General features: G+C 42.1%; 1 protein-coding gene across 2 annotated transcripts in view; it reads right to left on the bottom strand.

The window, feature by feature from the left end:
• Positions 1 to 5,231: 5,231 nt before the first annotated feature.
• LOC122778481 (complexin-2-like) overlaps positions 5,232 to 23,996 on the bottom strand; it is a 55,497-nt gene continuing 36,732 nt past the window's right edge. For both annotated transcript variants that reach the window (XM_044040437.1, XM_044040436.1), the window contains exons 3-4: positions 11,866 to 12,041; positions 5,232 to 8,267 (exon numbers count right to left, since the gene is read on the bottom strand). In XM_044040437.1, coding sequence (XP_043896372.1) covers positions 8,073 to 8,267; positions 11,866 to 12,041 — 371 coding nt within the window. In that variant the 3' untranslated portion in view covers positions 5,232 to 8,072. The remainder of the gene's footprint in view (positions 8,268 to 11,865; positions 12,042 to 23,996) is intronic.

The raw sequence follows: 23,996 nt of genomic DNA, 5'->3' as shown, positions 1-23,996 counted from the left end.
GTGCACCTGGGAAAGGATTCCAAGGCCTATCACTTCCCATCATAACAGTATACAAAAACCTTATACATATAGAGCGTCATCTTGGCTGAAGTTGTGTCTTCAACTTCTTATCGCCTCTCCACTGCAGACCCTTTATTTTCTCCTCCTCTTGTCAAGACGTTTTGGAGAAGTGTGCTGAGGCTTTCTATGCTCAGTATTGTTTCAGTGTTACCAACGTTTAGCAGCTAATCTGCTGGTATCACTGTGATATGTGATCATGACTGACCAGAACATGAACGCAGTGTGCAGCCTGTGAATGAAAACCTATTGTAGGGCTGCCTCCTCCTTATGTGAGGGCACTATGTGAGAATCAACTCACTGCAATCAGGTGTGTGTGGCTCTGATTGGCGTTGATGAAGCCCAGGTGTGGGGAGTGTTCATATACCCTGAGTGTCCAGAGCTCTGTGCTCACTCACTGTCTCACCTTCAGAGGCAGCGAGAGGTTCTCCCTGTGGCTTTCTTACTCAGAACTTTGTGTGTTTGATGTCAATTGCTGGTTTCCTAATGTTTGTGGTGCTGGAGAGTTTGTTGTGACTTCATCCTCTTGGGTTTTCAAAGGTCTCCCGGGCAGCCTTTGTCTTTCATTTCATGTTTTCTCGGTCTCCTGGACAATTCTGGTTTTGAGTAAGCCGCTTGGCGACGGTGGTTTAGTTAATCGTCTTAGAGCTTTATTTTATAAAGCAAGCCCCCCTCCTATTTATCACTATTGCGGTTTTGTGGTTATCCCTCTGGGATAACTTTGAGACACCCCTGGGTCCGCACCTGCGTCCCAACCCCAACAAAATCACCAGGAACTTTATTGGAAGCTGTGTCTTGTCAAATTAAAATCATATTTACATTAAATCCTGACGATTAGTCTACAAATGGCCATCAATGGTCGACCAAGAAAACGCAATTTATTCATTTATCGGAATTGTTTGCCAGCAGTTCTGAACAAAAATATAAGAGTATACGGGGGCAAATCAGTAAATATACAAAAAATTGTTACAATTTTAAAATGGTGCCACAGTAACGGCAGGTTTTTCAGGTAGTTTTTGCAGTACAAAAAAATTGGAGTACAGAGTAAGGTTCATCAGCCCAAACAGGACACATTTATGCACATTTTAATCATCGTTTACACTGAGTTACTGCCATGTGATTGGATGATGTGCTCATAAGCAGTTGGTCAGGTGTACTTAATAATGTGGCCAGCGATTGCACATCATGTAATGTGATTTAAAAACACACGTTCATAAAAACAGTGAGATCACTTCTGCCTGGTTTAAACCATATAATCTCTTATTACATCAATTTGATCATAAAAATGAGCAGATTTCAGTCCGTGGTTCTGATAAAAAAACAAAACAACCCTGTTAGTGTCTGAAGCCGGCGCTCGGTGCAGAGTGAACTGACACTGAGCGCAGTGAGACTACAGGACACTGACGCTGCTGCGAGAGCACAAAGGCAGCTCAGCGAGAACAGGCCTAACCTCAGAGCATGAATACTAATGGAATTGATTTATGCCTCCATTTCCTTCAGGGGAACTTGTGGACCTCTATTGCAGGAGAAGAGCCAAGACCCGTGTGTGTGTGTGTGTGTGAGAGAGTCTCTGGCATAAACTGAGCAGCAGTGGAGACGTTACAGAAGTGTACAGTACAGCCCCAACCTGGGAATATGAGACGCTTAATGTCATCTCTCAGTTCAGTGAATGTAAGTGAGGCCCGAACAATCTTTTCTTCTTTGTGTTTTCCATAAACACAGCGTCATTTCAGGAAATGTCACAATTCTAAAAGCCTAGAAAATGCTTTTCCACGTCACGTCGTTTTCCATGACTTCATAGCTCCTCCTCAACGTGGGCGGAGTCATCATATCGTGGCTGCGTGAAACTGCCGTGACATTGTTTTATCCGCGACACAAACACACAACAAACACGTGACTTTTAAAGCAGTTGTTTTGGGTGTAACTGAATCATTAGAATCAGAGTTAAAAGATTTGTTCAAAGAATCGTTCAGTACTTCGGACACAGTCACTGAACTGAAATACCACCGAACGTATCGTGATTGGGCTCACGTTTGATCGCCGGTGTGGTGCTGTCGCTAAGTACACCAGACTCCTCTGCTAAACATTGACATTTTAGAGATTTCCTTTGCTAAATGTTGGAGATTAACGCACGTTTTCAGGAAATTTTAAGTCTTTATAACTGATCTACAGTTCAACATTGTTCGCTGTGATTCTTGTGTCGCGCTCATGACTCTTCAGTGACGACACTCTCTGACCAATCAGTGGCCAACAGTCTGTCGGCATCACATTTCAGTATCGGCTTGGAGCCTCGAGTCGAGTTGTGCCGAAACTGTGTAGTGAAAAAGCACCGTAAGTATTTTTTTTACAGTGTATTTAATCCCGCAAAGGGATTGAAGTAAAGCAGCACGACTAAGGAAAGAAAACAAATGTTCTCATAAAGCGAAAAAAGACAAACAAACTCCAAACACACGAAGATGATGAACATGTTAGAAAAATGGGATTATGACATCATCATTTTCCCAAAGTTTTGTATTGGTATTGGTTGTTTTCGTTTGATTAACTTTCTTTTACCAACCTGATAGAGATCCAGCGCTAAACCAGCGCTGCACGCAGTCAAGTATGGTTAAAATTGGAACAACTACGTACGACTTAGCATAAATTTTGCCCACTTCACATCTCGTCGAAAATTCCCAAAAAATCCTCAAGAAACTTTGGAATAAACACGACAAACTCACAACTTTTGTAATTTTCATATCATTTTAACGTCAAATTTGTCAGAGCACGGAGGCCACGCCTTTTGACGTAGAGAAAATCCTTTGATTACAACATATGGACCGAAATTGACACAACTAGCAATTTCGGCCACTTTCTCTCGTGTCAAAAAATCCTCAAGACACTTTGGATTCACCAAATTTTGTCGACCACTTTTGTCTGACATGAGCCAACTTCTGGGGGCTTATAGAGCCCTGGGCCTACAAAGGCGTTTGGGCCCCATGCCACTATCGCATTTTTCGCCTTATACGTTACCCCACTCAAAAATGACCGAAAAGCCATGGATATAATAATAATAATCTGAAGGAGAACAATAAGTTCCTCGCGCTTAGTTGGCCCTGGAACATTCGTGCTCGGGCGCTAATTCTTCTTCTTCCAGCTTCTCCCTTCAGGGGTCACCACGGCGGATCATCTGCCTCGATGTTGTTCCCCTTGCGTCCTCCTAACTGTCATGTCCTCCTTCATGACGTCCAGTACTAAATTAACTCAGTACTCATAATCATAATGGCTCCATCGCTCAGATTTGGTGGAAAACCTCGAACATTTATTTTCAGTGTCACTCGTCATTCACACGCCGCCTCTGCAGATGTTTGGACTTCAGTGACACTTAGAGAGAGACTTAAGGAGCTGGAGATCAAACCACTGACCCTCTGATTAGTGCACAGCCCACTCTACCTCCACTCCTCACACATCCTCTGCATGTTAAGTGAAAGAATAATTACCGCGGAATCGTCTTGACACCTCGTTTATATTCCCCGTTTGTTGCCTGCATGTCCTCGGGTTTATTTGTTGAAGCAAACAGCCATATTTTATTTTATAGTTTAATCCTCACGCTGTTACCTTTTATAGCAGCAGACGGCGTTTGTTTTTTTAATAAGAACCTGTCTCTTTGATGAGGCTGTTTGTGTTGACGAACTGGCAGAGCATCACTCACCGTCTGCAGCAGACTCTGAGGTTCAGTTTCCCCTGTGCTCTGAAAACCACGTGTGCTCTTTGAAGCGTGACAGTGAAGAAGCCGAGTGTTATTTATGCACCAGCTCAACCTGTAAAGACAAAGAGTCGAGTGTTCGGCCGTAATTGTTTCTTCAAAAAGAAGTCGAGCTCAAGCGCAGGTGAAAGTGATACTTCAGCCGACCTTTAACCCTTTAACACCAAGGCTATCGTACCGCAACCTGTACTTTGGACATTAGGAGTCAAATTGAACACAAAATCTAGTGTTCCTGTACAGTTGTTTTTCTTGTTTTTAAATTGCTAATACACTATTTAAACATGCAGTAAATTGTTAATAACTGCCAGATATTGAAGGTTATTCTGGAAAAATGGGCAAAAGCACTTTTCTGGTTAAAACAAGCTAAAAAAAAAAAAGTCCACACAAATGCGAAAGACCTACTGATAAAATCAGTATAAAAACTAAATTAAATCTTAAAGTAGAACTTTGCAAGTTTGCTCACCTTTTCTCTACAGAGCGCCCCCTACAGTTTTGGGGTAAATATTTTTACGACAACACCGTAAACATCCATCCAATGAACCAGCAAACACACTCATGTCCATGTTTTTCTTGCTTCTGTTTTTTAATTCTCGGCATTCAAAGAAAACAGTCAGACAGTCGTCCTCGCTCACGCCGACAATAGTTTTCTTTGCTTCTTTTCTAAAATAATGCTAATGCTAATGCTGCCTTGATCTTATGTAACTGGTACGTGGCTAGCGGACGTGTGTGTGATGTTTTTTTATGGAACCCGAAATTTCGGCAGCCCTGACAAGGCTTATACGGCTGGTTTTCCTCTAACAGACAGTAGGGGGCAGTGAAGACATTTAACCATTGCAATGACTCTGAAAACAACTGTTAAATTAGAGTCACAATCCTGCAAAAAAAAGCCAAAATACATAATCTGAATTTATTAATTATTACTATTTTTGTGTTGGAATCAAATTCAACACTGCTAATCCCAGTTTAGCTCCTCCATTCATTTTTCCAGTGGTTTGCCTGGTGGTGTAATTTTGACCACCGGCTTTTCTCTATTGAGTCGCCCCCTGGTGGCTAACCGCTACTTCTGTCCAACATCGATGGCTACGTCCGCCTTTATTGATGACTCACTGTTTTCGAGAGAGCGGTGTAGTCTAAAAAAACCCTCCAATCACGACGTGAACGACACAGCAGGTTCTGTTTAAAGCCCTTTTTGCTTTTATTGAGGAGAGGTTTTAAAATCGTAAAGTAAAAAAACACAAAAAACATCCATGTGGAGATGAAAGACACAAACAGTCACATGTGATTTACATTGAAGGCTTTGACTACGGCTCACGTCTCATGGGAGACGTCGGCTCTTTGAATTCAAAGCAGTGTATGTCTTATTTTTTTTAATTTTATATATATATAAATAAATGTAGTTTTCACACAGAAACAGAAGACGATGAGCAACAAGTCTATGAAATCACTTTATTCTCAGTGTGCGGTGATTCCATTCTTTTCTTTTTTTTTTTCCTCTTTTGGCAGGAAAGTTACAGACTGAAATCTCTGTCTAAAAGGTCATGCAGTGAGGCTATAACAGGTGGAGCTCCGAAAACAAACACACACACACACACACACACACACACAGGACACGGATAACGAGTATATCAACAACCTTTGCCTACGTCGCACACCACACTGTAAGCATGCATACACTTTTGTCAACGAAGAAGAGGAGGAGAGAGGAGGGAGAAGATTCCACAGTAGAAAATAATGCACATTTCTTTTTTATACAAAATACCAAAACCACAGCAGGACAGAAAACAGGACCGACTACAGATAGGAGGAAGAGGAGGAGGAGGAGCTTAAGCATCTTCTCGACAACAAGTAGGACAGGATGCGAGGGATAGATAAACATCAGACACACAAGTACATTCAAGTCACATCGAAAGGAGTATAGTGGCATCATTTTTCAGGCAGTTTTTTCTTTTCTTTTGAAATCACGTTAATAAGAACAAGAATAATTATAATAATAATGACTGCATGTGTGAGCGTGACTTCAAAGCGAGTACGCGTGACTCGGGCAGTTTTGTCGGGCAGTGGTTTTTCTTTTTCAGAAGCTGTTTGGAGTGCAATCAGCTGGTGATGAATATTAAATGTAGGGTGAACAAGTGATGGTTTCGGGGGAAGAGACTCGCTGGGAAACGTCCCGCACTGGGGGCAGTAATTGTAGCTTTCTGGTCATAATTCTTGGAAAGAAAAACAATCTTTAAATGGTTCAAATGTCTAATTAAAACGTAGAGCTATAGGTTACCTGAGAACTTCAACATAAATAAGAGAATAGTAACTGAGAAAAAAAAAACCCGTCTACTCTACACGTCTACGTCTACCAGCACTATTCTTTGGTTTGATTGGATAATAAATAATAATATTAATAACGCTCCGAGTGTTTGTTTGTGTGGAATGATCTGCAGACACAGAATTCACAGGGAAGTTTGACCACAAACACGTCCACGGATGTTTATTCTCTAATAATAGAATAGAATACAACATGTATAGATAAAGCGAGGTCACAAAGCGCCGGCTAAAAGCATCGATTTCCAGCTTTGAGAAAAATACAGCGACAATGTGGCGAGAAACATTTAGAAAAAAACCTCCCCGAAGAAAAACTACTGTGCGAATGCGGCTCACAAAGACATTTTTCTCACAAAAAACACTATAAAAGCACATTTAGCTTATTCCTCATACGGATTCCAGGTGGGAGTTTGTGTTTTTGTGCATGGCAGCACGAGACGAAGAGTAGTTTTTTAATCCAAACTTAAAAAAATAAATAAATAAATCAGTTTAAACGATGGAAATATTAAATTTGTGTTTGTTTAACTCCGGCTAAAAGGGCCTTTTTCAGTTTGTGCGTTACCAGCACAAGTCTGGTGGAATGTCTGAAATATTAGGAATGTTATTATAATTTTTTTATATATAAAATAATAAAAGACCAAGGTCTATGGGTTAGGGGTTTGGGGTCTATGGAGAAAAAACGACCCTCAGCTTGGAGCTATGAAAACCTGCAGTTTGGTTTAAATTAAACGGACACAAAAACAACAAATACAAAACATTTCCCCCCGTTCCTCTTGTGTTAATCATCAAATATGTCGCACACTTCACGGCCACTAACGCAGAGGCTAAAACATGTTAACGTTTAAAACACACACACACACGCAAACAATGAAGATTGTCTGTTATTGCTGATTCGCTCCCACAGGACAAAACTTCATTCCCCACCCCCCAACAACAATAATTATATTGCACTATTGTCACTGTCTGTTCACACACCGTTGTGTTTGTGAAGTTTTCTTTTTGTCTTATACAAAATAATGCAAATAAAAATGCATCCTATAGCGAAAGCACCTGCCACAGGACACACACACCACGGAATCTTTAAAAGCACAAAACATTTCATTTAATTGAGTAAGATATTTAATAATGAAACGACGTTTGAGACAAACTCTAGGTTACGGAGAACATTTCTAGTTTTCCTCCCCCGTGGAAGAACAATAGAGACACAGTAAGTTTTCACCAGCTGTAGAAAATCATAATAACAACAATAATAATAATAACAATAATAATAATAATAATAATAATAATAATAATAATAATGGACAAAAAAAAACACATTATTGCCTCAAATATCAGTGTATTTTCGCTTCGTCATAACAAATAAAGGTTTCCACGCGTGTACTTCACTTCACCAGTTAACTGCATGCTCAACGAAACATAAATGTGTCATAAATCCCTTGTTTGGACTCAAACGTTCACAGTAAACCAGTGGAAAACAACATACAATGGGGTGAATCCTCACAACGGAGAATTATTATTATATGTATATACATCGTATGTATCAAATATTTAGCAAGAAAACACGACAGGAAGAAAGAATAATTTTGATATGGTTTGGATAAATTTCTTCAAAGTTAAAAATATGGCTTATACTCTTGTTATATATGTCATATTTCACTCATATATATATATATTTTGTTGTTATAACGCGAGTCTATTTACAAAACAAAAACGATGGTGGATGAGGTGAACTGATATTGTGCAGGTGTTAGAAAATAAAATAAATAAGAAGATTTAATAACTCGGTTACGGGAGGTTTTAGCTTAAGGGCAAAGTCATGACACACATTTGCGCAATTCCAGGACACAGAAGGGGGGCGTGGCCAAAGGGATGACTGCAGGTTTGGGGTGGGCGGGGCAGTACAGCATTGGTTGGATGTAAGAAGAAAAAAAAATAAAAATAAAACCCCAGAAAAACACCGTTACTTTTTATTGAACATATCCATGAGCGGAGCCGGGATGAACTTCATGACCGTGTCCACGATGCTCTCCTCCTCCTCCTCGTCACCGCAGCCGGTCGGCACCGCCTTCTTGGGGCGGGTGAGGCTGCCCTCGGACGCCTGCTCCATGGCCGCCGCTGCCTCGGCTTCCTTCTCCTCCTTCTTCTTGATGCCGTACTGTGCAGGAGAAAAAAGACCAAAAAAACACACCAATGAAGACAGGAATATCCTTGAGGAACCCTCTGTTCTCCTTTCACCCCAACCTGTCTTGGCAGATGCTGCACATCTTTGAGGCTGTCTCTGTCAGAGTTTCTTTCAGGCTCAACCTCTCCTTACAGAAGCATGAACATCTGCCACCTGATTTTCTACCACTTCAAACTTTTCCCTGGATGTCGACGACAAGCTGAGTAACCTTAAAATAAAATCAGATAAAAAAAAAGAAGTGTTCTTCGTGTATCTCAAACACTTCAAAAGGAGCGACAGGAAGCCGCGAGCTCGCTCTGCTGAAGAGACTTCCTGTGAATTCTGCCGCTGCGCGCGACAGTTTTTAAGTCTAAAGATAGAAGCGTGCGAGGCGTGACATGATCCTTTCATGCATTTCTGCTAAATTGCTTGAAAGTGATTAGCGCGCTTCTTCAGATGTTCTTCATCAGAATGATCTCCATGCTTCTTCCACACCAAACACAGTGTGTTTTTAAGGTGGAAGTGAAGAGAAACATCCTGTTTTCCCCCTCGTTTATTGGTGTTTTTGTTTGTGAGTGGAACTGGGAGCTCTAATTTCAACCTGCCTGGATATTTTATGTCCCAATTAGAGGCGGAGGCTCTCTGCAGGCGTGCTGGACAATGCCGGAGATTAGCTCAACAAATCCCCGGACGCTCGCAGACTTCTATTAAATCAACACCGTGTTTAGGAGGAGAACGAGCGCAAAATTGCAATTTAGAAGAACAGCGGCCGAGGAATTGGTTTCACCAGCGCCGAGAGTGAAAAACTCTCCCAGTAACAGAGAAATAAAGGAAAATTTAATAAAAACATTCATCATGGTGCTAAATGTTCAATGAGGTTTTTTATGTAATGTTTTCACCCTGTTCAAATAAACACATCAATGCATCTGTATGAAATATCGTTATTTTGATAACGGTATTTCCCTCCCTCGACTGAGGGAGCGTTTGTGTGTATACAGCAGTAGAGCAGAGCAGAGGCTTCATCTTCTTTGAGGACAAAAAAAGCCTCCGTCCTAAAAATCCTCGTGTTTATTGAGCTGAAAATGAGACTCAACAACCAACTCCTTCACAGCAAACCTGCTTTAATTAAACCTAAAAACCTCCGCGCGAGAGCGGTTAATATCAGTTGCGCCTGCAATTGAAACCGTGAACTTGTGAACCTCTGCGGCGGCACTAAGCCTGTGGTTTCTTTTTGTGCTCAGTGTTCCTTAAAGTATATTCTGAGCGCGCGAGGTCTTTGGACCGAGCAGAATCGATAAGACTGCGGAGCACGGGGAGGTCAGCGGGGCTGAGTGATGCTCCGTCGTGAGCCAGAGATGTGGAAAATGAGCCGGACTCCTGTGCGACCTCTTCGCCCGCGTCTGCCAGACGCACGCTAATGTGATTCCACTGCAATAAATATCTTACAGAAGGACGACTAATGTCCGCCTCTGCTGCTGCTGTGAGGACGTTTTTAAAGGAGAATGATATTTAGAAAGGAAGTTCTCTGTTTGTTATAACGGCTAAATTATGTAAAAGAAGTCAGCAAAAACAGTAGTTATCAGTATCAGTGTCAGTATGGTACATTCTCAAGTTTTTAAAATTGATATTGACCAAAAAGAAGCCAAATATTGTTCAATTGATTTGAGTTTTCCTGAAAAATTCTGGAGAATTTAAGATCCAATGGGATCCGAAGATTTTACTTGGCTAGAATATTTAAAAGATGCTTGTAAATCTGGTCAATTTCAGATAATAATCTGCTTTAAAATGAAGACTAACAGACCAGGAACAAGACAGAATTGGCCAAAATTGAAAAGGTTCGAAAACAAGTTTTCCTTTTCTTGATTAAGCGCAATCTCGTTGTAACCCCCCAGTACAATGACAATAAAGGTGAATCTGAATCTGATCTGATTTTTAAGGATTTACACCCTAGTTTTTCTTATATTAACACACCAATCCTTTCATTTAGCTCGAGTAAATTTAGCTTAAGGCCAATATTTCTCTAAGTAACTGAATATCTTATATTTTATACTGACCTTTTCTCATGTAAACCATTCAGTATTGTACAAAAATGGCAAATTGATGTGATGTGTTGGTTTAAAGAAAGTTACTCGAATTTGTAGCATAAATTTACTTCAGAATAAAAGCTCTGAATTCTGCATGATTCATTGTTTTTATGGGAAGAAAAGCAAACAATCATCAGTCGTATCTTATTTGCCTTTTTAGGCTTATTCTACTTTAAAATCAGTTTTTCTAATGCAGCATGTTCTTCTTCATACGACTTGAGAATAATAAAGACGTATGTGTAGATTTTCTACTGAAAACATCAGTCAAATATTGCAGTCGTATTCGGCTCTGAAAGTTGGAGAAAAGTTCCCTCTTCACTTAACAGAGCAGATAATGCAGTGGATGAATGGATGAATCTCCTCTGTTTGTTCTGTGCTTTCCCCTCTCGCTCTTATTCGCCCGCAATCTGTTTTATTCAGCCTCGTCGTCGCTCTCACAAAAGCTTGAGTCACGCTCAGTCGGCCTCCTCTCCCTGCTCGCCGCGATCAAACACTTACCAAAGGATTCGCTGTCATGTCGCTCCTGCTTTCTTTCCCTCTCTTTTCTCTCTCTCTCTCTCTCTCTCTCTCTCTCTCTCTCTCTCTCTCTCTCTCTCTCTCTCTCTCTCTCTCTCTCTCTATCTCTCTATCTATCTTTTCTTGTCAGAATTCTTCCAGAACTCAAAGTAAAGAATCAGTGAAGAGTGCAAACTCTGAGCTCTTGACTTTAAAAAGTGTAGCTCGGCTGAAAACTCGGCTCAAAGTCCTCCCAGGGTGTCAGACATTTGGTAAACTATGTGTAACTTCATGGACGTGAAGAGGATGTAAATTACTAGAAGTGGGCTAGATAAGAAAATGTATAATGTATAATCAGAGGGTCATATGACGGACAGTAACTTTAAAAAACAACAACATTTGAGCTGTAACTGGTAGCCTCACTGACAAACTGCACTTCCTGTGGCTTCAAAATAAAGGCCGAGCATATGTTTCAAGTTAAAATTGCTGATTTTTTTCCATGGAGTTTGGTGTGGGAGAGTGATCGATCTATAGAACTTGGGTTTCGAACCAGGAAAACTGTCTGTCAGTGAGGAAACATAGATTTTGTGTAGCTCTTGACTTTAAAAAGTGTAGCTCGGCTGAAAACTCGGCTCAAAGTCCTCCCAGGGTGTCAGACATTTGGTAAACTATGTGTAACTTCATGGACGTGAAGAGGATGTAAATTACTAGAAGTGGGCTGGATAAGAAAATGTATAATGTATAATCAGAGGGTCATATGACGGACAGTAACTTTAAAAAACAACAACATTTGAGCTGTAACTGGTAGCCTCACTGACAAACTGCACTTCCTGTGGCTTCAAAATAAAGGCCGAGCATATGTTTCAAGTTAAAATTGCTAATTTTTTTCCATGGAGTTTGGTGTGGGAGAGTGATCGATCTATAGAACTTGGGTTTCGAACCAGGAAAACTGTCTGTCAGTGAGGAAACATAGATTTTGTGTTCCTGCATATAGATATATGTGTTGTTTTTACCTTATCTCTGATGCCCTGTCGGATATTTTCTCTCTCCGCCTCCATTTTTGCATATTTAGCTTTCCTCTCCTCCTCCTGTTGCCTCAGCGCCTCTTGCCGTTCTTCCTCTTTTTTCTGGGCGTCGGGATCTTTCTCCTCCTCCCCACCGAGCATCTTGCCCATGTCTTTGGTGGCTCCTGTTGTTAACAACACACACAGAGAAACACAAAGTTATAAATAAATCAAACAAGGACTAATGAGCGACTGTGACACTTCACAGCAGTTTGTGTGTGACAGTGGAAACACTGAAGATTTAGATCACTCGGCAGACGCCGCTTTGTGTGTTTTTAATCCGCTTCATCGAGCAGCACAATCTGTCCTCGACTCAACCAGAAGAAGACCAAAGTGCCCGACAACAGAGGGAACAAGAGGTGAGCACCTCGGAACAAGAGCCCGAGATAAAGACCGAATCATTAGCAGTTCTCTTGATGGCCTCTTGCTGCTGCTGCTGCTGCTGCTGCTGCTCACTTTGGCCTCTCACAGAATTTCCATCCTTGTGCAAAGCGTCCGTCAGTGCGTGTAATGAAGTCCCTTCTCATAGTACAAAAGAGTTTAAATGTTCATATTTCTGCCTTTACACACACATAAAGGTTCATTTTTGAGTTTATTTCAATCTTTTCCTTCAAAACTGATATTTATGACTCGTCTGTTGTGTTTTGTTATCGTAAAACACTTTAATGTCATGTGCATTTTGAAAAGTGCCCAATAAATAAAGTTTATTATAATTACAATTAGTCCTGAAGTCTCTGCATTGGCTGCCTGTGAGCTTCAAAATCAATTTTAAGGTCCTTTTTTTTAAAAGCTCTTAATGGTCTTGCACCTTCATAATTATCTGATTTCCATTTGCACTTCTTTGCACCTTTGAGAAGCTTCAGGTCTTCTGGTTCTGGTCTTTTTAATCGTCCCAAGAGTAAAAAAAAAAATCACAGAAGAAAATATAAGTATTTATATTTTTATATTATTATGTACTTGAGACCTATCATTTAAGTCTGGCTTTTACCTGTTTATTTAAGAAATGTCACTTTATACCAAATCGTACGTGGCGTCTTAGAATGTGTTGCCGTAAACTGCTTAAATTAAATTCTTCAACCATTTAACTTGTGTATTTTAGTACGATTTGTATTATTATAAGCGTTTCCTACACTGATAGTAATATTGACAGCTGATGCCTCAGTTTACAGAATCAGAATAATTGGGTGCGTTACATTTGTTCCTTCAGAATTAAAATAAGGAATCAGATTAAGAAGAAAAGAATATTAGCAGCAGATTCTAACTGTAGAATAAAAGTATAAGAACTGTCTGTGCTTCCTCGTCCTCACTCCACAGGCATTAGCTCTTCTTTCCGGCTCAGTGACTGGAAACAAGTCAGGGCTCTATCACTGGCCCGCTTCTCCACCGCGCACACGCACCCCGACCCCTGGCTCGACTCTCTGCTCACTTCCAACTCACAGGAAAGAAATTGATTTCAGTGAGACGTGGACCTCGTGGACCACACCGGGCAGATTTGGAACACGCCTGAGTCTCTTCCTGCCCCTGAGTTCAGCTCACTCTCTTTCTTTATTAGCACCCCTCTCTCTCTCTCTCTCTCTCTCTCTCTCTCTCTCTCTCTCTCTCTCTCTCGGCTCCGCCTCACAGACTCTGTGAAGGGTAAAAAAACCCTCAGCCATCTGCTTCTGCTGTGACATGGATGAGACAGCGTTGACCTTGAGGTTCTTGGCTGCCGTCCGATCGCGCCGTGTTGACGCAGCAGGACGAGCCCCCGGGTCTTTGGTCGTAAGGATCGGGGGTGAAGTCTAATTAATGAGCAGCCATGTTGACGTGTGTTGTGTGGAGCCTTTAGTGTTTTGCCGTCACATGACACGCTGGCAAATTGGGAATCGCAAGGCTTTTCATGTCAGTGGAACATGTGTAGCTCATACAGAAACATGACGTGCATTAAGTGGCCATTAGTGTCGAGTCAGGAGGTTAATGAAAGTCAGAGAAGTGTCTTTGTAACAAATCACATTATGTGACGTCTTTGAACGGGCTGTGTTTCCTTCCATAAACTGTTTTTGCCACAATTCTATGCATTCTGGTCAAAAGAAATGATTCATTTAAGTGATCCCAGGGACACACGGTGGGGCAGTGGCAAGCACTGTTGCCTTGATTGCACGTACAGCATAAACACTATAATGTAACCAAGGTAGCATGGTTTCAGAGTGCTTTACAGGACACAAATCAAAGATAAACAAAGATATTGAAACCAAATTTAAGAATTCAAACAACAGAATGATAACATCTGATAAAAGTCAAGATGAAAGAAATTACACAATAAAAGCTCAAAAAGATTCTCAAAGGTAAAATCCACCTGTAAAAATGTGTCTTCAAAGGAAGATTGTGAGCTAAACTCCTCAGGTAAGCTGAGAATTCCACAATTGTCAGGTTACAACCAGAGAAAATCTATATTAGAGTATTTTTGAGCCAGAAAGTCCAGAATTGGCCTTAAAGATCAATAATTTAACCTTAAAATCTATTCTTAAATTCAGTGAAGACCAGTGGAGTGAAGCTAAAATGGGTGAGAAGATAAAGTCTGGTAAAAAAAATCTTTGCATCACATACCTTCAACTTACTAAGAAAATTGGGAAATGACATTAAAAAGGTGTTTCTTCTGTTCTCCCTGCTAAAAGTTTCCTTGTAACGACAAAAAAACTTTTATTTTCCTTCCACCAATAACATGTTTGGGTGCACAAGATCAAAGCAGAACCTTGTCGAGTTTCACTTGAAAAGAAAAAAACCTCTCAACGATTCTCTCTGTGCTTTCGCCGTGAGCTAAATTAGAAGTGCTGAATACGATCGTAAGTAAACTTCTCTGTCCAACTTTTGTTTCTTTCTCTGCCCGAGGCCAGAGGAGATTGTTCCAAAGATCTTGTCATCACCGAAGCCGAACACTTCCTCTGCGAGACACCATCCATCACTTCAGGGATAATAAATTCTCCTCTGTCAAAGTAGAACAGAGAAACTTCTGACATTAAAACCGTTTCATCTCCACAGTCTGCAGCTACAAATAAAAAAAAAATAATAAAAAATGACACGACACACTAGATACCTTGTTTGAGCTCAGACTTGAATCGTTCCCGTCGTCGTGACCAAGTCTCGGCTCCTCATTAGCACTGCAGCCCTAACCACAACGCTAATTCATGCCTGAAATGGATGGATTCTGTTTTATTTATAGCCTCTGATGACGTTATGATGGTACAGTGTGTAAAGCAGCTGAATATCCCTGACCGTACTTATTCCTTTGAATGTGTTACAAAGTCTATGTAGCCATCAGTTAGCATCAAAACTCAAAACATGTTTAGCTTGTCCAGTGTGGCCTACTCACTTCTTGAAGTTATTTCTGCCAAATGACCATAAAACCACCTACACTTTATTCCCTTGGCTTTTAAATGATGTGTCGACACTGTTATATTCCGATATTTTGATTTATCTTCTCCTCCGTCCCACTTGTTCCTGAGCTTCTCCCAAACTTCCACATGGCTAATCTCGATGCTAAGACCTAATTAGCTTGTCTGATTATGTAAAAAAAAAGAAAAGAAAAGAAAAGTAAAAGTGCAGCAACGTGAGACAGTTTTTGCTCCCAGAAGCCTCGCTGTCGTCAAACTCTGACAGCTGTGGTCGTCTGGAAACGCAAAGAAACACAACAGAGCTCCAGAGGAGGAGCTTAGTGTCTCGAGGACGGTTAGAAAAACACAAACTAACGTGACTAATTAGAAGACGCAGTGAATGACTCTACCAAAAACAACTTACTTGCTTTAAATGACAGGAAAATGGAATAGGACATTGAGGTTGGTATGACTTGGAAAAGTGCGCATGCGTCAACACGCGTGCAGCCTGTTGTAGTCGCTCCGTGTAACTTTCCTATTCTTTCGTATTTTATTCGTTTTTTCTCTTGTTAAACTTCTTTACTTTTAAACTATTTTATTTTATTTAAAACCCTCTATTTAATTATGCTGGTTGTTAATATTATTGCCTTTTTGCTCGCTGTGATACTGCTACAAACCGGCATCGCAGCACAACGAGTCCAAGCCGATCAGATTGTTTACTCCAGAGAACAGCTGATCGACCTGAAGCCGGCTGGCCCAGCGGACAGACCGGCAGAGGTTCCAGCGGAGCTACGGAGAAAAACGCATCGGGGACGCAGAGGAGGATTGAAACAGAAGAAAAACGACGGGTTGAGACAGCGGAGGTTAGAAAAGCGGAGATTTAAGACGTGTCTCCCCTCTCTCATCATGGGGAACGTGAGGTCCCTGGGCAACAAGATGGACGAGCTGACAGCGCTAGCCCGGAGCCAGAAGGAGTATCGGGAATGCAGCATAATGTGTTTTACAGAGACATGGCTGCACCAGGATATTCCTGATGACAACGTCTCCATCGCGGGCTTCCACACCGTACGGGCCGACAGAGACTGCGCCAAGAGCGGCAAGCGCAAAGGTGGGGGTGTCGCTGTGCTGGTAAACAACCGATGGTGCAACCCCGCTCACATCACCATCAAGGAGATCATCTGTGACCCGAACATGGAACTTTGTGCTGTTGGACTTCGACCTTATTATCTGCCCAGGGAGTTTTCACAGGTAATCATGGTGGCTGTTTATGTCCCCCCCTCTGCAAACCCGACGTCGGCAAATGACTCTATTCACTCTGCCATAGCCCAGCTACAGACTCAGCACCCAAGTGCATTCATTGCTATCTCGGGTGACTTTAATCATATCACCATGGACACTACACTCCCCACATTCACACAGTATGTGAGCTGTCCCACCAGAGAGGAGAGAACCATTGACTTGCTGTATGCTAATGCTAAGGAGGCATACAGCTCCTCTCCTCTCCCCCCACTTGGCAGGTCAGATCACAACCTGATTCACCTCAAACCCTGTTATGTGCCGGTGGTGAAGAGCCAGCCTGTAACCACAAAGATCGTGAGGAGATGGTCTGATGAGGCCTATGAGACACTGCGGGGATGCTTTGAAGTGACAGACTGGCAGACGCTCTGTGAGCCGCATGGAGAGGACATTGATGGGCTCACAGTGTGTGTGACGGACTATATCAACTTCTGTGTTGACACCATCGTCCCACCGGAGACTGTCCTTTGTTACCCAAATAACAAACCGTGGGTAACAAAGGAAGTCAAAACCATCCTCAATGAGAAGAAGAGGGCTTTCACAGCTGGCAACAGAGAGGAGGTGCGAACAATCCAGAAGGAGCTGAAGGTGAAGATCAAGGAGGCCAAACAGAAGTATAGGAGGAAGCTGGAGTGGAAGCTCCAGCAGAACAACATGAGGGAGGTCTGGAGTGGAATGAGAACCATCACTGGCTTCAGACCAACCAGCAATAGAGGAGTTGGGGGCAGCATGGACTGTGCAAACGCGATGAATCTGTTTTTTAACAGATTTGACTCGGTGACCCCGGCTCATCCTCCCATGGGCTCCTCTCCTGCATGCCTGCAGTTAGCGCCCACTCCACTCTCTCTCCCTCCCCCCTCCTACAGCCACTCTTCCCCCAGTGATGGCCCCCCACACACCTCCTCCTCCCCTGGCTCCCAAAGTGACAACACTCTCCAAGACAACACCCCTACCCCTCCCCCACAGGTCACCCCCTCACTCCACATCACTGCTGACCAAATCATGAGGCAGCTGAAGAGACTCCATGCAGGCAAGTCTGCAGGACCTGACGGTGTGAGCCCCAGGGTTCTGAAAGCTTGTTCCCTCCAGCTATGTGGAGTGCTACAACACATCTTCAGCCTGAGTCTGAGTCTTCACAGGGTCCCCGTGCTGTGGAAGACGTCATGCATCGTTCCTGTGCCCAAGATACCACGCCCCAGCGGATCCAAGGACTACAGACCGGTGGCACTGACGTCACACATAATGAAGACCCTGGAGAGACTCATCCTGGATCAGCTCCGGCCCATGGTGAGACCACTGCAAGACCCCCTCCAGTTCGCCTACCAGCCCCGACTAGGAGTTGAGGATGACATCATCTACCTGCTAGACCGTGTCTACGCTCACCTGGACAAGCCGGCGAGCACTGTAAGAGTCATGTTTTTTGACTTCTCCAGTGCATTCAACACCATCAGGCCAGCTCTACTGAGTGAGAAACTGACAGCTATGCGGGTGGAGCCCCCCCTTGTGTCCTGGATTGTGGATTACCTGACTGGCAGACCACAGTATGTGCACCTGCAGCACTGCACATCAGACAGACTGATCAGCAACACCGGGGCACCGCAGGGGACGGTCCTCTCTCCCTTCCTCTTCACCCTGTACACCACGAACTTCAGCTGCTGCACAGAGACCTGCCATCTTCAGAAGTTTTCTGACGACTCTGCAGTAGTTGGACTTATCAGTAAGGGTGAGGAGACTGAGTACAGGGGTGTGGTGGACAACTTTGTCACGTGGTGTGAGCAGAACCATCTGCAGCTCAACGCGACAAAAACTAAAGAACTGGTGGTGGACCTGAGGAGGACCAGGGCTCCAGTGACCCCTATCTCCATCCGTGGGGTTAACGTGGACATAGTTGAGGATTACAAGTACTTAGGGGTGTACTTGGACAATAAACTGGACTGGACTATAAACACAGATGCACTCTACAGGAAGGGTCAAAGCCGTCTCTATTTTCTGAGGCGGCTGAGGTCCTTCAACATCTGCCGGAAAATGCTGCGGATGTTTTACGAGTCTGTGGTGGCCAGTGCCATTCTCTACGCTGTGGCGTGCTGGGGCAGCAGACTGAAGGTGCGGGACGCCAACAGACTTAACAAACTCATCCGCAAAGCCAGCCATGTTGTTGGAGAGGAGATTGACTCCCTGACAGCAGTGTCAGAGAGAAGGATGTTGTCCAGGATTAGGTCCATACTGGACAACTCCCTCCATCCTCTACATGATGTGCTGACCAGCCACAGAAGCACATTCAGCAAGAGACTTATTCTACCACGCTGCACCACAGAACGCCACAGGAAATCATTCCTGCCTGTGGCCATTAAGCTGTACAATTCCTCTATATGATAAATAGGCTTATACTTCCTCTGTATATATTGTTAATATGGGGGGAGGGGGAAGTACAAGTTGTGAAGTATATTCTGGAAATGTTTAACTCTGTAAATTTATTCTTATTTTAATAGTATTCTTTAATTTTGTAATTTTAATCTTATGTTTACTCCTACTTCTTCCTATAGTTTGTAATTTTGTAATGTAATGTAATTTGCAAAAAAATTGCTGTTACAACATTCGTTACCTTTGTACACTGGAGCGCTGTGACGAAAGAATTTCCCGCAAGGGATTAATAAAGTATTTTCTATTCTATTCTATTCTATTCTATTCTTTATAATACTGTACTCGCCATGTAGCGCTTAGCTTTTGATCTGTATTTGGGTGTTGTGTGGTAGGCTAGCCCAGAAAACATGTCCAGTCCTAATCAGAACCAATCATTTTCCCAATTTGGCCCGACCTGTTTGGTACGGTTGTAGTTTTTGGGTCCTGACAAACTCTGGTATCTATGCATCAGATTGTGAGGGATTGGTTAAACAATATTATGTGGCATTTGTGAGGAAAAAGAGACGGTGATGACTTGGTGAGTGAAAGTCATGGTTATGTTTGTGCACAGTGGCTTTTTAAATTTGAGACGGCACTAATCAGTGTCGCGGAACAACTGATTGTTTTCAAATAATTTCTGCAAAGGGCATATCACAAAGGCTGCAACTGAATTGTTCTCTTTAGAAGTTAACTTTGTTCAACTTCTAAAAAATTGGCATAAAAATAGACTTAGGAAAGATTTGCCAGAGTCTTCTTCCGCGTATCCAGGTCCAATTAGAGGCAGAAGCAGCCTTAGAAACATCTCCCCAGCCACTTCCACCAGCTCCTCCAGGAGGATCACGAGCCGTATCTCACAGGCCAGCCGAGAGATTTAATCCCCCCAAGGTCTCCTCCTGGAAGGACATGCCCAAAACACCTCCCCAGGGAGGCATCCAGGAGGCATCCTCTAACCAGATCGTATCATCGATGTGGAGAAGCAGTGGTTCCACTCTGAGCCCCTCCTGAATGTATGAGCTCCTTAGTCGATATCTAAGCCTGAACCAAGCCACCCTCTGGAGGACCTCTTCAGATGCCTGTATTTGCGATCCGTTCTTTAGGTCATTACCCAAAGTTAGAGATTCATATCTTTAATTTCTAGTTAAAATACCAAAGTGTAGTTTGACAGAAAACAGTATTTTGCAACTGCAGTGGCTGTCAAACTAATAAAAACAATCCTGATTGGATATTTTGTCCAAATCGTTCAGCCCTCACTACGTCCTCCTGTGCCTCCTATTGAATCTACCCTCTCTTTGCATAATGCTGTGATCGTTTTCTGCAAAAATATCGAAGCTACCACTGAATATCTCTTCTGCCCACACTTCATTAGTAAAAATACTATAACAGCAGGGGTTCTGTTGCTCTTTATCTTTAGCCAGCCTTTGAATAGACAAAACACAGAGAAATTATAGTGTTCAGTGTGACGATGGTGCTTATCACCAAAGTCTGCAAACACACCGTCTCCATCAGACCGGATCCATCGCACTCTGAACTGCAAATGTCCGCCTGTGACAGAGTTAAAAAAAAGTAAAACACGAATATGTGAACTCTGGTTCGTGTCAGTCCACTCATTAGTCACTGACTTTTTCCCCACTTCTGTGAACCAACAGAGCAGAGCCATGCTGTTAGCATAGCTAAACCCATGTTTGAAGTCACCGTCAGTAACACTGTCGTATCAGAGCAGCGATGAGCGTGGAGTTCCGGCCTATCTGTGCTACACCAACTCATTACTGCTTTAAAGGGACTTTTTAGGTCAGCAGAGGCCTGAGGGCTAATTTTAAAGGACTTCTTAGCGGGAGGAGGAGCAGGAACTGATGACGGGGATGAAGGAAAGGCTGGAAGTTGAAGATGTTCCTCAGCACGCAGTGGATATGTCTCTGCTCTGTGACATAAAGGCTGGAATTAAAGGCTAAGTTCAAATCACACAGCTGAATTAAATTTAATCAGATCTTTTCTGGTCGATCTGGTCCGTATGGACACAGAAATCCACTCGTTAGTAAAGATTTAGATCAAATATACAGTATATATCCAATTTGTGCCATGTGCTGAGCACTGTCATCGTCAACCGACTTTGCAGCAAAACCAAACAACAAAGGAGGGAAAATGTTGTCCTTGAGAGTTAAATCGCATCAGCAATTCTGCTGCAAAAACTCCCATTTCTGAATTCACCCAATGGGGATCGATAAAAGAACATCTAATCTCACCAAATCTCCTGATCCACCGAGTGGTTTCCACAAAAATGTGTACTGTTTGAGAGAACAGTCACGTTCAGATGCAAGACGTTTGTAATCATGTATGTGAACTGTCTGAAATGAATCAGATTTAAAAATAAATAAAGGTTTTGGTGTTTGGAATATCTGGCGTCTGCAGATAGAGAACAAAATGTACAACTCTAGATTCCCAAATGTGAAAGTTTGTTGTTTACATGTTTTTCAGCAAAGATTCTTAAAGTAAGATCAAGTGCTTGTCCTCCAGGTCCAAAGAATATGAGCGTATGAGTTCCGCTTTTGCTCGGTGTGTGCTGTGCTGTGTCCCCACATGGAGCCCAAAGGCACACAAAGGACGGACAAAGAAGGAAAAACGGAGAAAACGAATGAAGAGGAACAAAAGCAAGGACAAAGAAATCAGGTTATCAAAAAAAGGAGAGAAGTATTTCCACTACACTGTGGCAAATTAGAGAGATTGATGGAGAAATTGGGCTGGAATAAGTAAGAGATTAAAGAAAAGAAAAGAGGACAAGAAGTAGTGACAAGGAGTGATAGCCGGAGAGAAAGGACTCTCGAGGGACTCATGGAAATCAGGGGACCCAAGAAAAGTTCAGATGAAATATAGTGACAAAGAAACACAGGACATGGAAGTGGAAGAAAACCAGAGCGAGAGAAAAAGATTACTCTTCTTTATTCACCCTGTTTTCTGGAATATTAAGCAAAATGATTCCACGGTTAAATCATTTCATATTTACGCCTTATTGACCATGAAGTCTAACCCATATCAAACCTGAACAGCCAGAACTGCAGCAAATTTATGAACACTGTTCTGTTCAGTCTGCCATTTTACACTCTTTATATCCCCAGATACATAAAGCATATTTATTCAATTTATTCAACTGATACTGATAATCCATAATTACCTGCTTCTCACAGGTGATACATACTTTGTACATCTATAGTATATAGAGATTTTAAATATGATATTTTCACTGCTGTGTGTGCAGTGATGTCTTTTCATCACATCATACAGAGAAGATACAGTAGAGCAGAGCAAAAGTAGAGACTGTAATATGGTTTAAAAGTGAGCTTTCAGCTTGTGAAATCTTTGATCGTCGTGGAATCATGGAATAAACTCAACAAAAAATGTTTTAGCCTTTATTCCTTTCCAGTTAACTAGAATCCATCTGCACTGTTTTTTAGCATCAGTGCTAGCTGGTACTGCTGCTGCTGTGGCTACAGCTGCTTTATATTCTTTCAATACAGTTTCACGACAGCGACAAAGGCCTTTCATTTGACTTAAATTAAAAGCATTTTACCCCTCCTGTGTGAAATATACTGTGAGAAACAACCAGACCAGCAAAAACAAAAACGTTTCATTGTGTTGTTTGCTGCTGTTAGTTTCCGTTAGCTCAAATGTGGCTCCTTCATGTGTAGCAACTTTAGGTTGTCTATTTCAATTGTCTGAAACAGGCACCTTTTGAGACTATTCATCGTATAAATTAGGTTATCTGAGTAAAACAACCTTATGTTTTCCCCATTATCACACCTGATAACAGTGTGCCTGTCTTCTACAGACAAAGTAGAAGAGACACCGTCTTCTTGCTTCTCACTGAAGGAGCCACCGGACCAAAAGATTGAATAAAAGCATAATTGGGGGGGAAACAGCATGACCAGCTCAAGGACTCAGTGTTCCTGCTCTCCCATCTGTCACACGTCTTTGCTTCAAACCCCTGCGGCCAAAACCAGCCGTATACACCATCATCATCATCATCATCACCAACATCAACCTGCTGCCCCAGGCTGAGCAGGAAGGAGGTCCTCAGCGGAAAGACCACCAAAGGGAACCTTAGCATATAGAGCAGAAAATCACATGACTAGTGTACAGAGAGAGAAAATAGAATCCTTTATGTATGTTTCTTATATAATGCTCGCTTCTGTTTCATTTCACCTCTGTTTCTGTGCTTATAACTGTGATGCGTTTTCTCCATCGATATCAAACAAATCAAATGAGAGATTGGTTGTGGAAACCAAAACAGAGGTAAAAAATTAGATAGCAGAATGTTTTTAATGACATGGTAACAAATACTTCGATCATCCACATACCTCAATTGGCTGAAAGCACAATGTTACCGAGATAGAAAGAACCAATCAGGTTTTATTAAAGTGCTAAAACTTCTTCACGTTCCACATTTTTGCCAACTTTTTAAAGGTCATGAAGAAGTAACATTTGCATCACGTTGCTTTAAAAGATCCATGGCTCTGTTTCAACTCCTCCACACAGTATCAGACCTTGAAAACCCTTTTGTTAAAGCAGCTCTGAATCACTTTGCACACTGAGCTGTCTGCGATGGTCCTTGTTGGCTCCATCAGAGAGATCAGTCTTATTTTTTGGGACTCAGCTGTCCTTGGAGATTAAATAACACTTTGGAGAGAAGAGGAGGTGAAAGCCGTGTTTTGAACAAAAGGTTGTTTTATATTGTGAAGAGTGGACACAAAAAACATATCAGGGTGGGTTGAATGATTCTTTCATAGCTGAATGTTATGAAATCCTCTGAAGTGTCCTTAAGCTAGAGAGGGTGACCTTTCCTTTTGTCCTGTTCCTCTCATTGGATTTTCTTTTAAAAAGCAACCAAAAACGTGGTTAGATTAATTTTAAAAACTCACTGAAAGTAGAAAAACATATCAGATTTGACTAAACGTTATGATTGTTCTTTCTTTATTTATTTATTTTAACCAGTATTAGGTTGACACTTACACTGAGCATCAGTATTTAATGTTGCTTTTATAT

The sequence above is a fragment of the Solea senegalensis genome, linkage group LG12 (assembly GCF_019176455.1).
Source record: "Solea senegalensis isolate Sse05_10M linkage group LG12, IFAPA_SoseM_1, whole genome shotgun sequence".
In the NCBI taxonomy this organism is placed as follows: Eukaryota; Metazoa; Chordata; class Actinopteri; order Pleuronectiformes; family Soleidae; genus Solea; species Solea senegalensis.
Note: the sequence above shows the minus strand (reverse complement) of the source record. Positions and strands in the feature narration are given on the sequence as shown.